Source organism: Populus trichocarpa, chromosome 14 (assembly GCF_000002775.5).
Source record: "Populus trichocarpa isolate Nisqually-1 chromosome 14, P.trichocarpa_v4.1, whole genome shotgun sequence".
Classification (NCBI taxonomy): Eukaryota; Viridiplantae; Streptophyta; class Magnoliopsida; order Malpighiales; family Salicaceae; genus Populus; species Populus trichocarpa.
Window position 1 is genome coordinate 6,400,783 of NC_037298.2, and position 18,137 is coordinate 6,418,919.

Below are 18,137 nucleotides of genomic sequence, written 5' to 3' on the forward strand. Positions count from 1 at the left end.
TTGTGGTGCAGTTCTATAAGTTAAAGTTTTAAATTGCAGTACAAGACAAAGTCAAGAAAGAAAAAACCATAATATAAAACATAGAGAAATAGGTAGCCATTCTTATATTTTTAAAAAATTTTATTTTGGTCCAAAATTTTATTTTATTTATTATTAACCCATGAGTTTGAGAAAAAAAAGATAGAAATTGGTGAAATAAAAAAAAATCATTGGTTAGTCACATTTCAATAACCAAGAAAGTTATTTTTTGTGTAAATGGCGATGAGAGTTTCATTAAGGTGTGTTTTCCCTCCATCTTCCAGAAGAAAAAAAAAACTAATTGGGGCTGACAGATGACTTTTTATTCGAATTGATTTTGTATTTTTGGACAAATTTATGAGTGTTTTGAGTTGGTATATTGATTTATTAGCATTATAATGATGTTTATTAGGCATTTTTAAATGAAAATGTTGAAAAATAATTTTTTGATAAAAAAAACTGATTTGATTATCCAACCACCTCTATGATGGTCAAAATTAGATGGATAAACGACATATCATCAACCTTTACTTAAGGGAATGTGTTAAAAAATTATATATTAGAATCTCATCTAACAGCTTAAATTTTTAGTTTGAAAATGTTCTTCAATAATATATATATATATATATATATATATATATATTAAAAAACTAAACTACTTTACATTAAAAAATTAGTATATATATTTAAAAAATGACTATAATAATAAAAATATATGTAAATTCGAATACGAAAATTCATCGAATAAGAGAAAATCATATTCATCTTCATACCTAAATTAATAAAATATTAGTCATTCTCGAGGTCCATTTATGTGAAGATAAAAATATGAAAGAATCATCTTAACCTAATAACTTAAGTTATTTGGTAAGGTTATAATATATGATTTATATTATTCTCTAACACACCTCTTCGGATGAAAGCCCTTTGGGCTAGAAACTTACACAGACTCACACTATACTGTGCTTAATTTTTATCACATAAATAGGGATCCCTATGATGAGATTCGAACTCGTGACCATTTGGTCATTAAAGTTCTGATAACATATCAAAGAACTATTTTAACTTGATAACTTAAACTGTTAGGTAAGGTCCCAATATATAATTTATATTATTTTTATAACATACTCCCTCAAGTGAAAGCTCTTTGGACTTGAAATCTGCATAGGCTTACGTTACATTGTGCTTAATTTTTATCAAATAAACGAGGATAGTGAGATTCAAACTCGTGACTGTTTGGTCATCAAGACTCTGATACTGTATTAAATAATTAATTCAATCTAATAACTTAAAATTTTAAATAAAAATTTTAAATATAATTTATATTATTTTCTAATAAAAAATTATTTCACACTTTCAGTTTTATTAGATAAGACTTAGTGAAGCCGAAACGATTACCATCTTTGTTTGATAAACGCTACCGTCAAATTCCAAGTAGACAAAATGTTTTTGATGAGGAAATTTTACAAGTCGAGCTTGCTTTTCTCAGACCCCAAATCCCAATGACATTAACGGCCACGCGAAAGCCACGCTCTGCCGCTACCTTTTTGACACGTGTGTGATTGACAGCCGAGTGCGACATTCCGCGCTGACATAATGTCAGGATTGTATGCGATTGATTCAATCCTCACGATTGGTTGATTTGTACAAGGAAACAAAAGCCGTCGCATGTGTCGTTTGTTTATTGGTTTCTTTGTGATTGATTAATTTAGGAATTTCCTATTTCAAGCTAATAGCAATGATTTGTTCACTTTATTTTATTTAGTAAATTAAGTTGATGGTTAAATACGTATTAAAAATTCCTTAGCCAATGTCCTTGAATCTGATTACGTGTCAATGCATGCCTGGCTCGTGACGGCTCACGAGCCAGCTTTCAAATGTCACGTAAAATTCATTGTTCACGGTAGTGTCTGTATTTTTCCTCCTGGCCATCCACTGGTGCGAATAATTGTATTTTCAAAATATTGTATATGTTACATCGAAATATTACCTCTTACCCGATCACCTATTAACTGAAAAAAACAAAAAAATACAGAATTTTACCGTGACCTCCTCACAATTTATTATGAACAAATGTTATTCAACAAATTGTGTTTTTTTTATTTTGGTCACGGAATTTTATTTTATTTTTCAATTCTATCCTTACATATAATGTTTATAATATTTTATGTATTGATATTTTCTTCTCTATGCATATTATTGAGAATTCAAAGTATTTGATAAAATTTCATAATTAAATTAGAGGCCATGTTGATAAAATAAGATTTAAATTTGTAGTGTTAAAAATAATTAAAGGAAAAAGTACTAGAATAAAAACAACAATAGAGCTTTTTCCATTTTTGCACTAAAAAACATAATTTTCATCTAAAAAATCTTCATTTTGTATCTATGGTCCCTAGGATTTTAGACTTCTGCGATTATATCTTAAACTTTATTTTTTTTACATTTTGTCTATAAATGTTAAGAAATAAAAAAAAATCACTAAAAATAATGAGAAATGATAGAGAAAATGGTTAATTAACTATGTTAAAAAAAATAATAATATTGGTATCAATGGGTTTTTCTTGGTAAGAGGAGTGTTATTAAGATATTTATGAACTTTCATTGCTCGGAAAAACTGGATTGGGCATAGGAATTTATTTATTTATTCAGTTGATTTTTAGGGTTTCCTCATTGATTTAGAGTATTTGGGCTAGAAATAGGTTTAATGAAGTGATTAAAATGTTTATTTAGTGTTTCATATGAAAATATAGATGAAAATGAGTTTCTAGAGATCTAGAACTCGTACATCGACTTTTACATCGACTTTCTGATCACTTGTGACGGTCACAAACTTTACTAGTAAAGAACAAGTCATTATATATATATATTTTTAATAGGTTAGATGTGTTATTCATCCTAATAAATAAAATAAAGAGAAAAAAGGGTAGGCGCACGAGGTTTAGCCTTGTAGGCCAACGCTTGCCTGACTTTCTTTCTATTAGGGCAAGCTCGCGAGGGCACCCTCATGTTGCCTTATTTTTTTTCCCTTACGTTTTCATCCAAAAATATTATAAATAAAATAATTAAAATGATATTAAAATTATTATTAATCTATTTATTTGAATAATATAACAGGGTTTATGGCAATATCACCAATTTATTTTCAATTATGATATTTCCAACATGAAATAAATATCTAAAAACTTCCTCGTAGATATTAAGAGAAAATAATTTTTTTTTGTTATTTTTTAATAAATTTCTTTGCATGTTTTTACCGCATCGATTCATTATTTTTCTTCAATTGTACACAAAACATCAAAGGATTATTTTAATATTTTTTTATTAAAACTTGCTTTAGAAATCATTATAAGCTTTTATTTTAAGAAATAGTCCTTCTTATTTAAAAAACAAGTTTTCATTAAAAGAATTAAGAAATACATCAATAAAAAATAGCTTCTTGATTGGAGAGATACATTTTTCCTACCTATTTCAATTTTTATGAACCTTTGTTTTAATTTCTGTTGCCTTTTATTAAAAAAAAATGGCACCTAAAATATATATTTTTATTGAAACTTAAAAAAAATATATGAATAAGATAAGAATAATTAGTGTGAAAAATGTTTTTCTATATAATTTAAATAGTTGTCTTCCATGCAAATATTTATTTTAATTGTAAAAAAATAAATAAAACAAAATTTGAAAAACCTGCTCACATGATTGCTCGAGAAAATAATGAGCACAAAGAAATTAAATTCACTCTCGATGGCATTGTTACATGAACAATTATATTTGATAAGATTTTCATTCTTATCATTCAACTTTATTCTTTTTTAATTTCATAATTGCATGTTATGTTCAGTAATATTTTCATGTGTTGAGATTTTCTTTAATTTTTACATTTTTATAAATTAAAATTGTGTTTGATCATGATCTGTCATAACAACGTAATGAGTAACTTCTATTAGTTGGCGTGTGTAACATCCATGCTAGCCAATTTGCATTACTTGTTTATCTCAGCTCATCCTATATTTTCACTTTTTATCTTGATTCCTTAACATTTAATTATTTTACATCAACATAATTTTATTTTATCTTGCCATACCGAGCATCAAAAGAGCTTTGGAATTTTTCTATAGCATTACAAGAACCTCATATCCAAGCAATCAAAATAAAATACTAAGCTACGTCCCAACAAAATTTAATGTGAAAGAATCAAAATAAAAAGAGAAAGGAGTTAAGGTACTAGAAAAAAAAATTCCAACGTGAAAGGCCTTTGTTTAATCTTGAAAATGAATTTCATTTTCTCAAACCTAGTATAAAAATAAATCACAAAGACCAATCTCGTATCAATACAATGTCAAAATGACCAAATAAAAAAAAATTAGAAAATAAATCACAAAAACCAATCCAAAATATAAAAAACAATGTTAAAGAATAAAATAAAAAAAATAAAAAATTAAGATGAAAAAAAAATCAAGGATCAGAAAAAGGCTTTCACATTAAGAATCCACATTAAAAACTTTAATAGGCTATAGTAAATAACCGATGCCTTTTAGTTCTTTTTAAATTATTCATAGAAATTAGTTTTATTGAGCTCAGAATAATTATTTTCTTAATTTAGCAAAAAAAAAACTATCTTTGAAGTACGTTTTAGTATCCATTGATGCCCAAGTCATTCTAAAAATATTCCTATTATCTAATAAAAAAAACTAATAATAGCAGAAACCACGTACGGCAGTAACCACCATGTCTTGCAGGTGGATCTTGGCCGCTTCTTTTTTTAACCACCGGAATCAATAATTCCGAGAAAAGCTGTTACAGGATCCAATAAAAAAGTTGGCATTGTCACAATTCTGGGCAGTGGTGGTCCTGGCCATTTGAAGAAGAATGATATCCAGACGATCTCATTCAAGATCAAAAGGACTGGCTCGATGGGCAATAAGATTTCCAGAGATGGACCACACGCTGATAGTTGGACCCCAATAGGTAATTTCTGATAATGATAATAGTTATGCTAGCCATGGCGGTAATGTTATGGTCTGGAATAAGAGTAAAACAACAAGCAACAACTTGGTTTTTGCATTACAGCATTCTTGTCATTTTCTCCTGAAGCTAATAAATTACGAAGTCCAGACCGCAAATTTTCTTTCGTCCTTCAGCACCTTGACAGGTTATGCGCGTCATGGCCTGATTGAGAAAGCTGGCTTCAGCAGTACCGACCTGTGAAGCTGTCATGGCGAGCTTTACTCCCAGCAGCAATCGGGGTTACTGGACCTTTTGTTTGCAAGTTCAAATGGCAATAAAATGCCTGTCCTTTAGAGAAGCAGGCACTGCAAATTTAATGTCTTTTTTCTTCTTCTGGAATTTAGTGTTTTTTTTTTTTTTTTTGCAATTTCCACTAATTCTGCAAAACATCACATTCAATTGCTTAGTATTTTGAAACTTGCACACATCCATCCATCCCTTGTATTGTGTTGAAATTTATGTATTTTAAATAAATATTCAAATTGGAGACCTTTTACAATAAGAGAAACAATAATGTCAATTGCACTACAATTCATTGACCGGAAAACCACAATAATGTCTTTATAATAGAATACCCGCTTCTTTACATGCTACGCAATAAAAAAACTCATAAATAAAATTTAAAATCTATTATACATATAAAACCCAGCTAATATTGTGGGTTTAAGATCTTGAAAAATATTTTTGTAATTTTTTTATTTAATTTTAAATTATTTTGATATACTAGTTTTAATTTTTTAAAAATAAAAAAAATTATTTTAATATATTTTCAACTAAAATATATTTTAAAAAATAATCACCGCTATAATATTAAACATGCATTTTAAGATTAATAAGGAACAAACAAATAGAAATAGGCTAAAGGTGTCATGCATCCCCAAATTAACTTTGAAAAAGTTTATAATTTTGTTCTAAAATCCTGAAAAATTCTAAATTTTACCTTTAGAATTAAGACTTTTTTTGGGGGGAAAATATGTATTTTGCACCCAAAAATTATGTCTTGTCTCTTCATCCTTCTATTTTCTCTTCTATTTTCATGCCTTTTCTGTTTTTTTTTTTTTTTTTTTTTTTTTTTTTTCAAATTGACACTCATTTTTTTCTGATCCTGTAAAACTTATCATGAAGATAGCACTTTACTTCGCATTGTTAACTTTTCTTTTCAACATTTATCTCAAATAGGCTCCTTGTAAAAGGACGGCTGCCATAGAAGCATTCATTAGCATTCATGTAATTTATTTTTTTAAGGATCGGACAAACCTTCTGAAAAAAATAAAAAATAAATCACAACCCTCAAATAATCAGTAAAAGAGGAGGAAATAAAAAGAAAAACACCAACCTCCTATGATGTTGGTGTTTTTTTTTTTTTTTAATTTAAAGATTTCCTATTAATTTTTTGTCCTGGACAAATTGGGTAGGCAGGGAGTTTGATCTTCATTGGTCCATGGTGAACCTTACCCTACACAGTACAGTGTACCATGTATGCTTTTGTTGGTTTCTTGAACAAGTTTGTCTTTGATGTAATATATCTACGTAAAAAAGTTAGAAGAATATAAATAAAAATATCAGAAAATTATAATTTATTTTTTTTGTTAAAATATTGCCCCGATATTTTGAAAGGACATGACAATACATTACACAACAAAACCAGCATAAATCACGGAATATCTATATTAGGCTAATCAAGTTCGTTTGATATTTTTAATTTCATGTCAAACATCTAGATAAAGATTTAAGGGAAATAGAGGAATCTAGAAATGGAGGGGAGCCAAGCTCGTCTTTTATCATGGTTTGTGTTCAAACTTCAAAGTCTTTGAGTCCTCGTGAGGTGGTGTTAATATCTCTTTTGTTTTTGTATTTTTAAAATATTTTTAAAAATATACAATTTATTTTTATTTTTATTTTAAATTAAAAATATTTTGATGTTTTCAAGTCATTTTAATGTATCAATATTTAAAATAATTTTAATGTATTTCTAAAAAAAATATTTTTAAAAAATAATTACTATTATACTTCCATACATTCATTTAATTTTAAATGTAATATAGTTCTTTCTACGTATGTTTTAGGCGTTGGATTATAATTAAATGTAAGAAATGGTATTGTTACCATGATGAGATTATGCATCCTTGTATTCGTGATAATTAGTTTTAATTGATATAATTTTTACAAGTTAATTTAATTTATTTTTTAATTTTTGATTTATAGAAAAATCATAAATATATTTGATTAATAATAATTTTCAACTTAAATAAAAATTTGTTAGAAAATTGAGTTAAATTCTGAATTAATCAATAATTAAAAATTTTGATTCTTAACTTATGGACTCTAACTTACGTCACCTCTTTTTTTTTTTTTAAAAAAAAAAGTTAATTGAAGTCATTTTTATTAAAATCATTTTAAAATTAAAGTTATTTTCACATGTTTTTGTCATAAATTATTTATGAAAATAAATCTTAAATCACAATTCAAAGTTAAAAGTTTTTTTTTATAAATCACATCGTGTAATCGACCTCATCATTTATTCTATCACAACCTTTTTAGGATGTTTGTCTTTATCAATTATTTATGCTCATTAGAAGGGGAAAAAAAGAAGAGTGAAGCGACGAGCGACTTGAGCTTGCACACCAAAATCCAAATGGAGTCAGTCGGGTTGATGTTGTACTGCAAGTTTGTAAATTCTCTACCTTCCGGCCGGCTAAATCACGTGGGTACTTACAAATATAATGATTGTGTTTTTTTTTTTAAATAATTTTTTTATTTTAAATTAATATCTTTAGATTTTTTTTGTTTTAATATGCTAATATTAAAAATAATTTAAAAAATTTAAAATATATTATTTTAATATATAACAAAATAAAAAATATTTTTAAAAAATAACTGATGTGGCAATAATAAAGATTACCTTTCTCACTCTGGCCGGTCATTTGATAATGTAGCTGAAAGTTTCTTTCTAGTTTCCACAGTTTTTTAATTTCAAGCCACCGATTGTTCTTTCTTTTGGCATTTTCCCGTTCTTTAGGTATCGCCAAATCAAATGCGCATATATATATATATATATATGAAAAATATTAATTTAATATATTTTTTTAAAAAATACTTTTAATCGTATAACTGAAGTCACTGAACCCGCACTTAAATATTAAACTCAATTTCTGCTTGGCATGATTTCTGTACATTTATCCGTTTCTTTTAATATATCGACTAAAAAAAATGAGAAATATATTTCGACACAATATTTTTCTACTCCAACAACAAAAACATTTCTAAATCTCAGTTAAATTCTTGCTAAAATTAAAACTCTTTCTTTTAACTTACAGATTCTAACGCATACAATCTCTAGTTTTCTAAGATGAATTTGAGTTGTTCTTCGTCCATCATAATTAAATAATCGTAATTTTTTAATTTAATAAAATATTAGCGATACCCTTGCACTAATTTTCTAACACAAATGAGGTCAAATCAGGTAAAAAACATAATGTTTAAGTATAAACTGAGAAATTTATTAGAATCTTATTACTTATAATCTGACACGTGGTTTGGATTTACGTAGTGTTGTTTGAGAACGAAATCAGGCCAACCACCTCCAGCTTAAAAAAATCTTTCATGAGAGTCAAGAGGCGTGGTTAAAACTTAAAAAAAAAATCTGCCGATCATTATTCCTTAACAGCGCCGTTAAAACCGAAGCCGTGCCATAATCAGCCTTTGTAGCCGTGCCAGAAATTGATAAATAAAACCCGACTAATTTATTTCAAAAGTACAAAAGAAAAAAGAAAAAAGAAAAAAGAAAATAAAGACCGACTAATTTATTTCCAGCCTTCGTAGCCATAAACAGATTTCTTGTTTAAATTTGGTGAGATTTTTCCCCATTTCCTTCTCCCCTTTCTCTCTGTTATTTGCATAGCGTCTCCACAGTCATTCAACCCTCTCTGTAATGCCATAGAATCAGTGCTTCTAGCCAACAGATATCACTCTAATCAGCTGATTTTTTCTACTACTGGCTTCTGTACATTAAAAAATATCCTTCAAGACCTTAGCCAGTGCATTCTAGCTCTAATGGCGAACTTTAATTTTATATTTTTTTTGAACTCACAATTACAGTCTAGCTTTTGAGCTAGAGGTTGTCGATTGCTGCAGTTCTTAGAAATAACTCAAAAGTAGAGCTCAGTTCGTCGAATTTTGAGCTCTATAAATTCGTCGAAACAACAAAAAAATTCGCGATTTTCTCTCTGGTTTTGCAGTTTTGGAGATTCAGAATCTTTGTGTAAGGTAATTATTTTTTAGATCTTACTGTTCATATAGCTTATAATTTTGAACTGAACCAAACTAACTCTTACGAGTTTTCACAGATTACGTTTTTTTTTTTTTAATTTCATGTTAGATTAGGTTGCACGAGGGAGTATCTATGGCAATGATTGAATCAATTAAAGTGCTTTCAACCAATTATGTTTTAACTTTTTAAGCAATTTTAGCAGTTTCTTATACATTTTTTTTTGGCCAAACTGATTATTGGACTGAGATCTGATTGACTTTCATTTTTTTTTGCCAAAATAGTGGTTAACATGGAGTAAAATCTTTGGAGTGTCTAAAAGGAATTTGTTTTTTACCAAATCATTTGCCATTTGGCCGCACAAAAGTCGGCTATGATATTTTCAAGATTTTCTGCCCAATTAATTCTATGGTAGAGTATGAAGAAGAAAACAGTAAAGAACAGTAGAAGCATGGGTAAGACTAAAAGAGCATTTGAAGTTGGAACATGAGGTTAGGATTCAGGGTTTGTAGAAAACCTCTAACTTCAATAATTTATCGGTAGCATGTCTCTTAAACTAGCTAATGAAGTCTGTACTTGCTTATTATCCAGTAGTTAAAAGTCTTAGTCCTGATTCTTACAAGGAAATGATAATTGACGTAGAATTTTGGTGCAATGCAGTACTATTGTTATGTTTGGGTTCTGAGTTCTTGTATAATGAGAATGATCGGTTTATGAAATACGGTTCATAGGTCAAAGAATAGAGTGAACCAGGATATGAATTTATGGAATTTGTTAGCCTGAAGGATTGTAAATAAAGCTTGTGCGTGGGGAACGTGTTCATTTGGTGATCTCTAGGCTTATCAAACATGGTTGAATAATAGCATAACATTCATGTTCACTGGTTGAATATTATTGAATTGAGGAACATCAAGATCATATTACCTGTCTAGATTGTAAGAGGAAATTAAAATCTGAAAGCAAGCATTTCTAGTCTTATTTTGGTGTGCACCGTTAAAACTTTGCTGATTAATATTTCCAATCAAGAGCACATTTTATCTTGCGGTTTCTTATGTATTTTTCTATTTCCAGGCCTGAATTGCCTCCATATATGACCCCGGCAGAAGTAGAGGCTCTTATTTTCACCTTAGCAAATTGACCTCACCAGCACCCAGGGAATATATGAGCTAAACAAAGAGATGCTGTCAACTTGCTTTCAGCTGGAATGAAGACCTTACAGGTCTGTTGTACACATACATGTGTCTTCGATTGTGTATGCATGCTTGCAAGAAATTCTCCCCACCCTCCAATTTTCCCCAATTTCTTGACAAATGTCTTCTCTAAAGTCACATTCTTTTGGGTTTGAAGCAGTTGTTTCTCTTGGCTAGTAAAAAGCTGAAACCTCAAAGTTTACCATATGCTCTAAAACATCACCCCTGCCTCTTTCCCTTTATCCCCTTTATCCTATGCACACACTCAGCCACTCCATGTGCTTTGAGAACGTACATTTCTTCTATTTTCTTTTTTTTGTTTGCACAGTTGATACCCAAACTTTGTCTTCTCCACACATCCAAATGCCTTTTATTTTCAGTAGTGGTTATCTTCAGTGGTCGTAGGCACTGAATTGTGATGCCCTGGTCATGCATTTTGATTTGTCATACTGCAAGCTAGTTTACTAATGTATTCTAACTTGGCCAATTCAATTGGCGATGGCTTGGCAAATGTGCCACTCCTGCTTTTACTCATCACCACCCAAATTCTAAGGCGACTGTATGGATACCACTACACTTAACCATGTGCAAGATTTCAATTCGTTTGACTTGATGATAAACCTTGTTGATAAGGGACAAGAGTTGAATCTCATATTTTGAATTACAGATTCATTTAGGCACTCAAACTTGTGTTACTTCAAAATTTTGGGTAAAAGAAAAAAGAAAGCAAGAAATATAGCATGGAAAGAAGTGAATTTACTAGTTGCTGAAATCCATGTACTGGGACTCAGTTAAGAAGTCACACGTTGAACGACTGTTTGTTGCCCTTCAGTCCTGATTGTATTTTTGGCACTTGAAAAACTATCACATAAATAACTATTGTTCGTCAATAATTTGACAAGAATTTTCATCTGGATTATAGAGTGCACAAGAACAGTCCACCCAAATTTCACAGGATTCCCAAAGCGAGCAACAGAATAATCACAAAACAGAGGCTCCAGTAGCGGACTCTAGTTCAATATCTGCATCAAGCAATGATAGCAGAAAGGTTTCACGCCAAGATATTGAACTTGTAAGAGAATGTGACCCCTTTCAAGTTTTTTCAGTTACTATTATTATTCACAATTTTTTCTTATGTAGGATTTGATCCTACGAGTAGCTTAACTGATCTGGCTTACTTTTTCCTGCTTTTGATAATATGTATTAATGGCTATTGCAGGTCCAAAATTTAATAGAACGCTGCCTACAATTGTATATGAATAGAGACGAGGTTGTTAAAACCCTCTTGACCCGTGCTAGGATAGACCCTGGGTTTACGACACTTGGTAGGGTTTTCTGAAATTTTCATTTTTAAGCTGTCTTTGCTATCAACAAGTTGCCCTCTCAATCTTGCTGCATGGATTTTGTATCATGTATTTATCAAAAAGCTGTTTGAGTGGAGTGATCATGGAACATTTGATCATAGATCTTGACCTTTTCACAAATTAATCTTACAGTAACCTGATTAACATTTTTCTTGTCAAGCATTCAAACTAGAAATGTAGTCTGATATTTTCCTTTATAATTCCTTGCTTTTGCAGTATGGCAGAAGTTGGAAGAAGAAAATGCTGATTTCTTTAGGGCCTATTACATTAGGCTGAAATTGAAGAAACAGATTCTCTTGTTTAATCATTTGCTTGAGCGTCAATATCATCTCATGAAGTATCCTGTACCTTCGAAAGTTCCTTTGGCTCCAATACAAAACGGGGTTCATCCCATGCCCGGTAAGTTCTAATTTTCTAGTGGAATGATTGTGGAAAGCACAAAGCATCCCTTTATCTTAGTACAAGAGAAATAGTGAAACTTCAAATTTTTTTTCTTCAATTCCAACTTTTATATGGATTCCTAGGTTATTTTTATCCGAAGTGTAAAGAAACCAAACACCATTGATATTTAGTACTTCTTTTATTAACTTCCTTGAAAAACAAACCCTCTCCCGTAGATACTTTTACATACCATTGTCGTCAATATCTTGAGGGTAGTGGTTTTCTTTTTTACTGGGATCTTAGTAAAGCATTAGTGTCTCACTTGCCTCTGCTGTTATTATTTTCCCTCGAAGTTCATAACTGAACTATGTTTTCTGTTATTTTGTTCGAAAGGTATCCTAGAAATTGAAAATGTGGTTCTTTCATCATTTTCTGCAAAGCAATTTTATGAATGCGAGTTTCATGGTGCCTGAAGGTTTGATGACAGAGTTGTCCCACGAGTTAACAAGGCATTTTTTTTATAACATTGTATCTATTATTCAACGCCACTTTTTTGCAGTGCAGTTAACAATTTACCGATGGGATACCCTGTCCTGCAACAACCCCAAATGCCAGCTCCAGGTCAACCTCATCTTGACTCAATGAGCTGTGGAATATCAAGCTGTCATGTTGTTAATGGAATCCCTGCGCCAGGAAATTTTCATCCCATTCGGATGAATTCTGGAAATGAGTGAGAACTTTTCCATCCTCATTTTGTTATTATTAGATTGTCTACTTAATGAACAGCACTTATCTTTGGCAAGGGCTCCTACCTGGACATGGGAACATGGTTTAACTTACTATGTGAATGCATCTTCATGCCCTTTGAATTAACAATCACTTTTAACTGCTGAATGAGATAGTTGCCTTTTTCTAAACTTTGGCATTTATTTCATGTCTGCCTAGTTTGCAGTAATGTGTCCAGCACATATATAATTATCCTGACATTTAATGAAAATCCTTATTAAAAGTAGTTCTGAGTGAATGCACGTTGCTATCAAACACATGTACATTTTTTTTCCTTCTGAAAGTGGTAGCGATTTATGTATGTTTGTCAGTGACATTGGAAAATCCTAAATCTAGTGAATTATGTTCTCCTTGCTTTGATATTAGTTATCGGTTTTTTCTTTATTAAAAAAACCAGCTAATTGCTGCTGCTCTTGTTATTGTAGTATGGTGATGGGAAATAGTGCAGCTGATACAGCTCCTGTAGTGCCACCAAGCAGTGCCATTTCATCCATGTCTGAGATGCCTCTGAGCCCTACGTCAGTGACATCTAATGGTCATTTTCCATTTAATGCATCTGACATGTCAGGAATGGGGGTAGACACCTCAGCACTATATACAGCATTTGCATCTGATGCGGCAAGCTCTGTAGGATTGCAGCTTGGACCAGATGGTGGGGCTGGAAATTCCAGATCATTGGAACAGATTCAATGGACTTTCAGCCTTTCAGACCTAACAGCAGATCTGTCGAACTTGGGAGGTAGGTTGTTTATCATTCTTGTAATGGGATAATTGCTTTTTCAGCCTTTCAGATCTAAAGGCAGATTTTTGAGTTTTTATCAGTCAAGTAGATGGAATTTAAATTTTCACAATCTGCTCTACCGACCTTTTCAATTGTGCTAATCAAGTGATTCCATCAAATGCTTGTCAATACCTCCATTATTTAATGATGTGGTGGTTTGACTTTGACCCAATAATATCATGAAATTGGTTTTTGGTTAGGAAAATTTCCCTCTTAAACATTATAGAAATCAGTAATAAAAAAAATACTTTTGATAAACATCCAAACCACAATTAGGACTCAATCCTTATTAGAAGTTTTTTTAGTGACAGTAACAATTTTCATTTCTTAAAACTTTTTTTAAAAGTTTCAAAATATTTTTAATGTAATCAAATGAGGAAAAGATTTTTATCCCTATTAATAATATTTTTATTTTTAAAACAGTAATATAACAAGAACTTTCCCTTTCAATGATTATTTTTTTTAATTATAATTAATTGCTATATTATTTTAAAGTCTTAAAAACCCCTTTATGATGTTAATTGGTCAGTGTCAAGTTTTTAAAAGTCTTAAAATATTTTTAGTATAATCAAATGAGTAAAAGGTTTTGATTTTTATCATAAATATTTTTTATTTTGACACGGTAATATATTGAGAACTCTACCCTTATTATTATTGTTGTTGTTGTTGTTGTTAATTGCTATAAATTTAAAAGGGAACTTTACCTTTAAAAAAACCCTCTGGTCAAAATCAAATCACCAAATCATCAAATAATAAATAGATCAATGGGGATTTGGCAAAAGTATTTGATTGATACATTAAAAAATTGGTGGTATATTGCAAGTGAGAAAAATTAAAATCCACATACTTGATTGATAAAACTCAATAGTTGGTGCACAAATAGTGCAATTTTTTGTTTTTGTAACTGATCTTATGTGTATGGTTAAATATAACAACAACAACAATCAAACTCCAATCCCCAAACTGTGTATGGTTAAATGCATTAGAAATCCATGTTGTTATTCGTGGAAGAAAAAGTTTAAGCAAACTGTCATTGAGTATCAGAAGTTTAGAAAAGGCACCTTTGGAAAGATATAATCATTCTGAAATTTTCTGATGCCAAACTGCTCATGTTTCTCTATGTTACTGGATTTTGTATTCTGCTTAAGATGCATATTATGCTAGAAATATTGTGAGGTTAATGAAAGATCCGAGTTCTGCAATTTCAATCTCTCTTTGCTAAAGCAGAACATTTTGCTGTTCTGATTTGTTTAAGACTAGTGTTTGTAGATTGTTTAAATGTGTTAGGATAGATTCAACACCTTTATATTTATGTCCATGGAGATGTTTTATCCCACTGCTATCTCATACCAAATTGTGGAGATATCTTACCATTCTGGAAACTCTTGTGTTTTTGTAATTCCTTTTCCTTGGGTCGTGATTAAATCTGTTACCTTGGAACTGCTTGCAGATTTAGGAGCTCTAGGAAACTATCCTGGTTCCCCCTTTCTGCCTTCTGATTCTGAGATCTTGCTTGATTCTCCAGAGAACGAGGACATAGGTAATGGAGTTTGCATCTATTATAATATTCTCTCTTTGTTGACTGATTTTTCTAGATTCTCTTCTTTGACAATTCAATGGTGGTCACATAGAAAATCATTAACCTTTGATGGATGTCTCGATACCTATGTAAAATAATTAGATGATTGGATAGATTCTTAGGAAACTCTGCCTTGTGCATTTAAAGACAAATTTTCTCTGCCATGGAATCCGAACATGTTACATAAGACTAGCTTCAATTTTGTTGCGACTGATGTAAGCTAATGATATACCGTTAGCAATTTTCAACCACCACCACAAAGTCTCAATCCAAAAGTAGTCATGGTCATTGGTTATATGGATCCTTTTGCATCATTAAGCTTGATCGTGAGCAATTTTCAAATTTAAAAAAAAGACATCATTTGAATAGGTTGGGCGATGTGGTACTCATCAGAAATCATTTCAAGATCCTGCAAAGTTACTCCTGTTTATTTCCTCACTTGAAATTCTATTTACCTCTATTTTTTTACAAGCGATGCTGATAGATTTATCCTGTAACAGTGGAGGAGTTTTTTGTTGATTCCGTCCCAGGGCCACCATACCAGTCAGATGAAGAGAAGTCCTAGTGTAAGGTTAGGTTCAATCCCTGTTCTCTTTGAAATTATCAGGATAGAGAAAAATTAGATGAATAAGATTTAAGTGGTTGTCATCTATTTTTTAGGATTTTAGTTTGTCATTGTCAACAAATCGAACAGCTTAAAAGTGCTCCAGTAATGTAGTCTTGATGGGATTAGTATGCCTATAGGGAAGAGTAATGTTACTTTTAGTTGTAATTCTCAGCTCAGAAATTTAAAGGCAATTTACAACTTCTTACACCTCCCTCCTGTTGTTGAAATCGAACTCTCTTAAACGGAAAGCTTGAGAGCATAATTTGTGACATTTATTTGGACCTATTGGTGTCATAATCACCATAACTGTGAATTTCTTTGGATGTAAGAACTTTATTGGGATTATATAATGTTTTGATGTGAGTGATACATGATGATTGAGTGAGTGCTTTAAACCATCGTAAAGCACTTAGAAAAAGCCCTAAATAGCAGATAGTCTCAGTTATAGAAGCCTAGGTCGGTTTTATCCCCCCTTCCGGCAACCCCAATCCAAGATTTAAATTCATTTTTGTATATATTGATTATGTTCATCCGCAAGGCAAATAGACAAATATTCTGCCCTTCTCCTTTCTTAAAAGGATGGTGGGGTCGTTCTTCTCCAGGACTGGTAATCTTCAAGCTATTAGGCTTGGCTTTTCGAGGCGTGGTAAGTCGTCCTAAGGAAGCATTGATAAATACTAACGAGGAGCCAGTTTCTGGTGGGATAGAAATAAATATAAAAAATCTGTGATGTATGGCAACGAGGCGTGGCTCAGTGGTTGAGCGTGGTTCCGTCAACTATCTCTGGTTCGAGCCCATCCTCTTCCACCTCTGTAGGATAAAAAAAAATAAGGCCCAACGGATCAAAGGGGGATAAATGGGGTGACATGAACGTTTCATCCAAGTTGCTAATTATCGAGAAATCCTTTTCTGACCTTAATTTCAATTTTTCAAAGCAGCTAGGTAATAATTTAAAAATAAAATAAAATAATTTTAGCTAAAATAAAATTCAAAATTTTTAGAAACGCATAATGTTTAACTGTAGCCCTACTGTATTTTTATTATAGAGAAATGGTAATCATATTTAATTCTGTATAATTTTCTCTTCAAACAATGAAGGTAACAGAGGACATTTCAGCCTCACATTTTTCCACCGTTTGGAAGAAAACCTTGATGGCGTGAAAGAGTGAAGGTTCCTTGCATCTACACGACAATCGTTATTGGACCTAAAATAATGTTTCCCCGAGCACACAGCTGAAAAAGAAAATCACCAAATAAACACAAGAAAGTTTCTGCACAGCATGCTAAGATGATAAAAATGTCTGACTAATTTTCGTTCTCTCGACATCCTTACTTTGCCTCGAGGAGATGCCTTGATGATTTTAATAATTTGAATCTAGCTGGAGGGGTTTCCTTCAAAAAGCAGAAAAATGTTCAACTGGCCATCAATTTGGAATGAGTTGGTATCGGCTAAATGAATATGCCAAACATTTTTTTTTCTTTAACATGGATATGCCCTTCTCTAGTCCACGCATGATTACAACAATGAATAAAGAATCTGCATGTGACAAAATAAAATAAAAAAACACAGGAGACGGAAAGCTATTTGTTTTATTTGTCAGAGAAGGACCAGACCATATGTCCCCTTCAGGAATAATTTAACCCCTGCCAATATCTTTATTTTCCTTCGTATTTCTTTTATTTATTCCCTTCGGAAAGCTATTCCTAAAAAATATGATTCCTGGTTGACCTTCTCAGATGGTTGTAGTCTTGTAGAGGTTCAGACAACCTAACTATATTTTGATTGCCTGTTGCTAGCGGAGTTCATGATTGCCTGTTTTCATCTTTGAAGTTGATGGGATATTGTGATTAAGATATACCACGTGCTTATATCTAAAATCTATCTCTGTAGGTATTTGAGATTGTGGTTAGACCGTTCTTTGGAATTTTTATATAATATAGAAGAAGGAAAGTGCCTGGACCCAAAAAATACAAGCACCTGCCCAGAACTGGAGTGTTCAAAGAAATTGATGTAGAAATGAGAATATCTCTTCGAGATTCTACAATAATTAAAAATTAAGGATAACAACATCTTGGTGTTTACTTCATCTCACACATACCCCATCCCCGCAGAAGCAAGAGAGAGAGCGCAAGAGCCTGAAATCGAATCTTATCTGT

General features: G+C 31.3%; 1 protein-coding gene across 1 annotated transcript; it reads left to right on the forward strand.

The window, feature by feature from the left end:
• Positions 1-8,808: 8,808 nt before the first annotated feature.
• On the forward strand, positions 8,809-16,349 carry LOC7494148 (uncharacterized). The gene is made up of 9 exons (XM_002320160.4): positions 8,809-9,291; positions 10,364-10,511; positions 11,405-11,554; positions 11,702-11,807; positions 12,063-12,245; positions 12,792-12,957; positions 13,439-13,752; positions 15,245-15,334; positions 15,874-16,349. The coding sequence occupies exons 2-9, from the start codon at positions 10,497-10,499 to the stop codon at positions 15,936-15,938; spliced, it is 1,089 nt and encodes a 362-aa protein (XP_002320196.1). The 5' UTR covers positions 8,809-9,291; positions 10,364-10,496; the 3' UTR covers positions 15,939-16,349.
• The last annotated feature ends 1,788 nt before the right edge of the window (positions 16,350-18,137 follow it).

Coding starts and splice junctions, on each gene's coding strand:
- LOC7494148 (XM_002320160.4), top strand. Junction 12,246..12,791: donor CGGGGTTCATCCCATGCCCG/GTAAGTTCTAAT, acceptor TTTGCAGTGCAG/TTAACAATTTACCGATGGGA. Junction 12,958..13,438: donor CGGATGAATTCTGGAAATGA/GTGAGAACTTTT, acceptor TTGTTATTGTAG/TATGGTGATGGGAAATAGTG.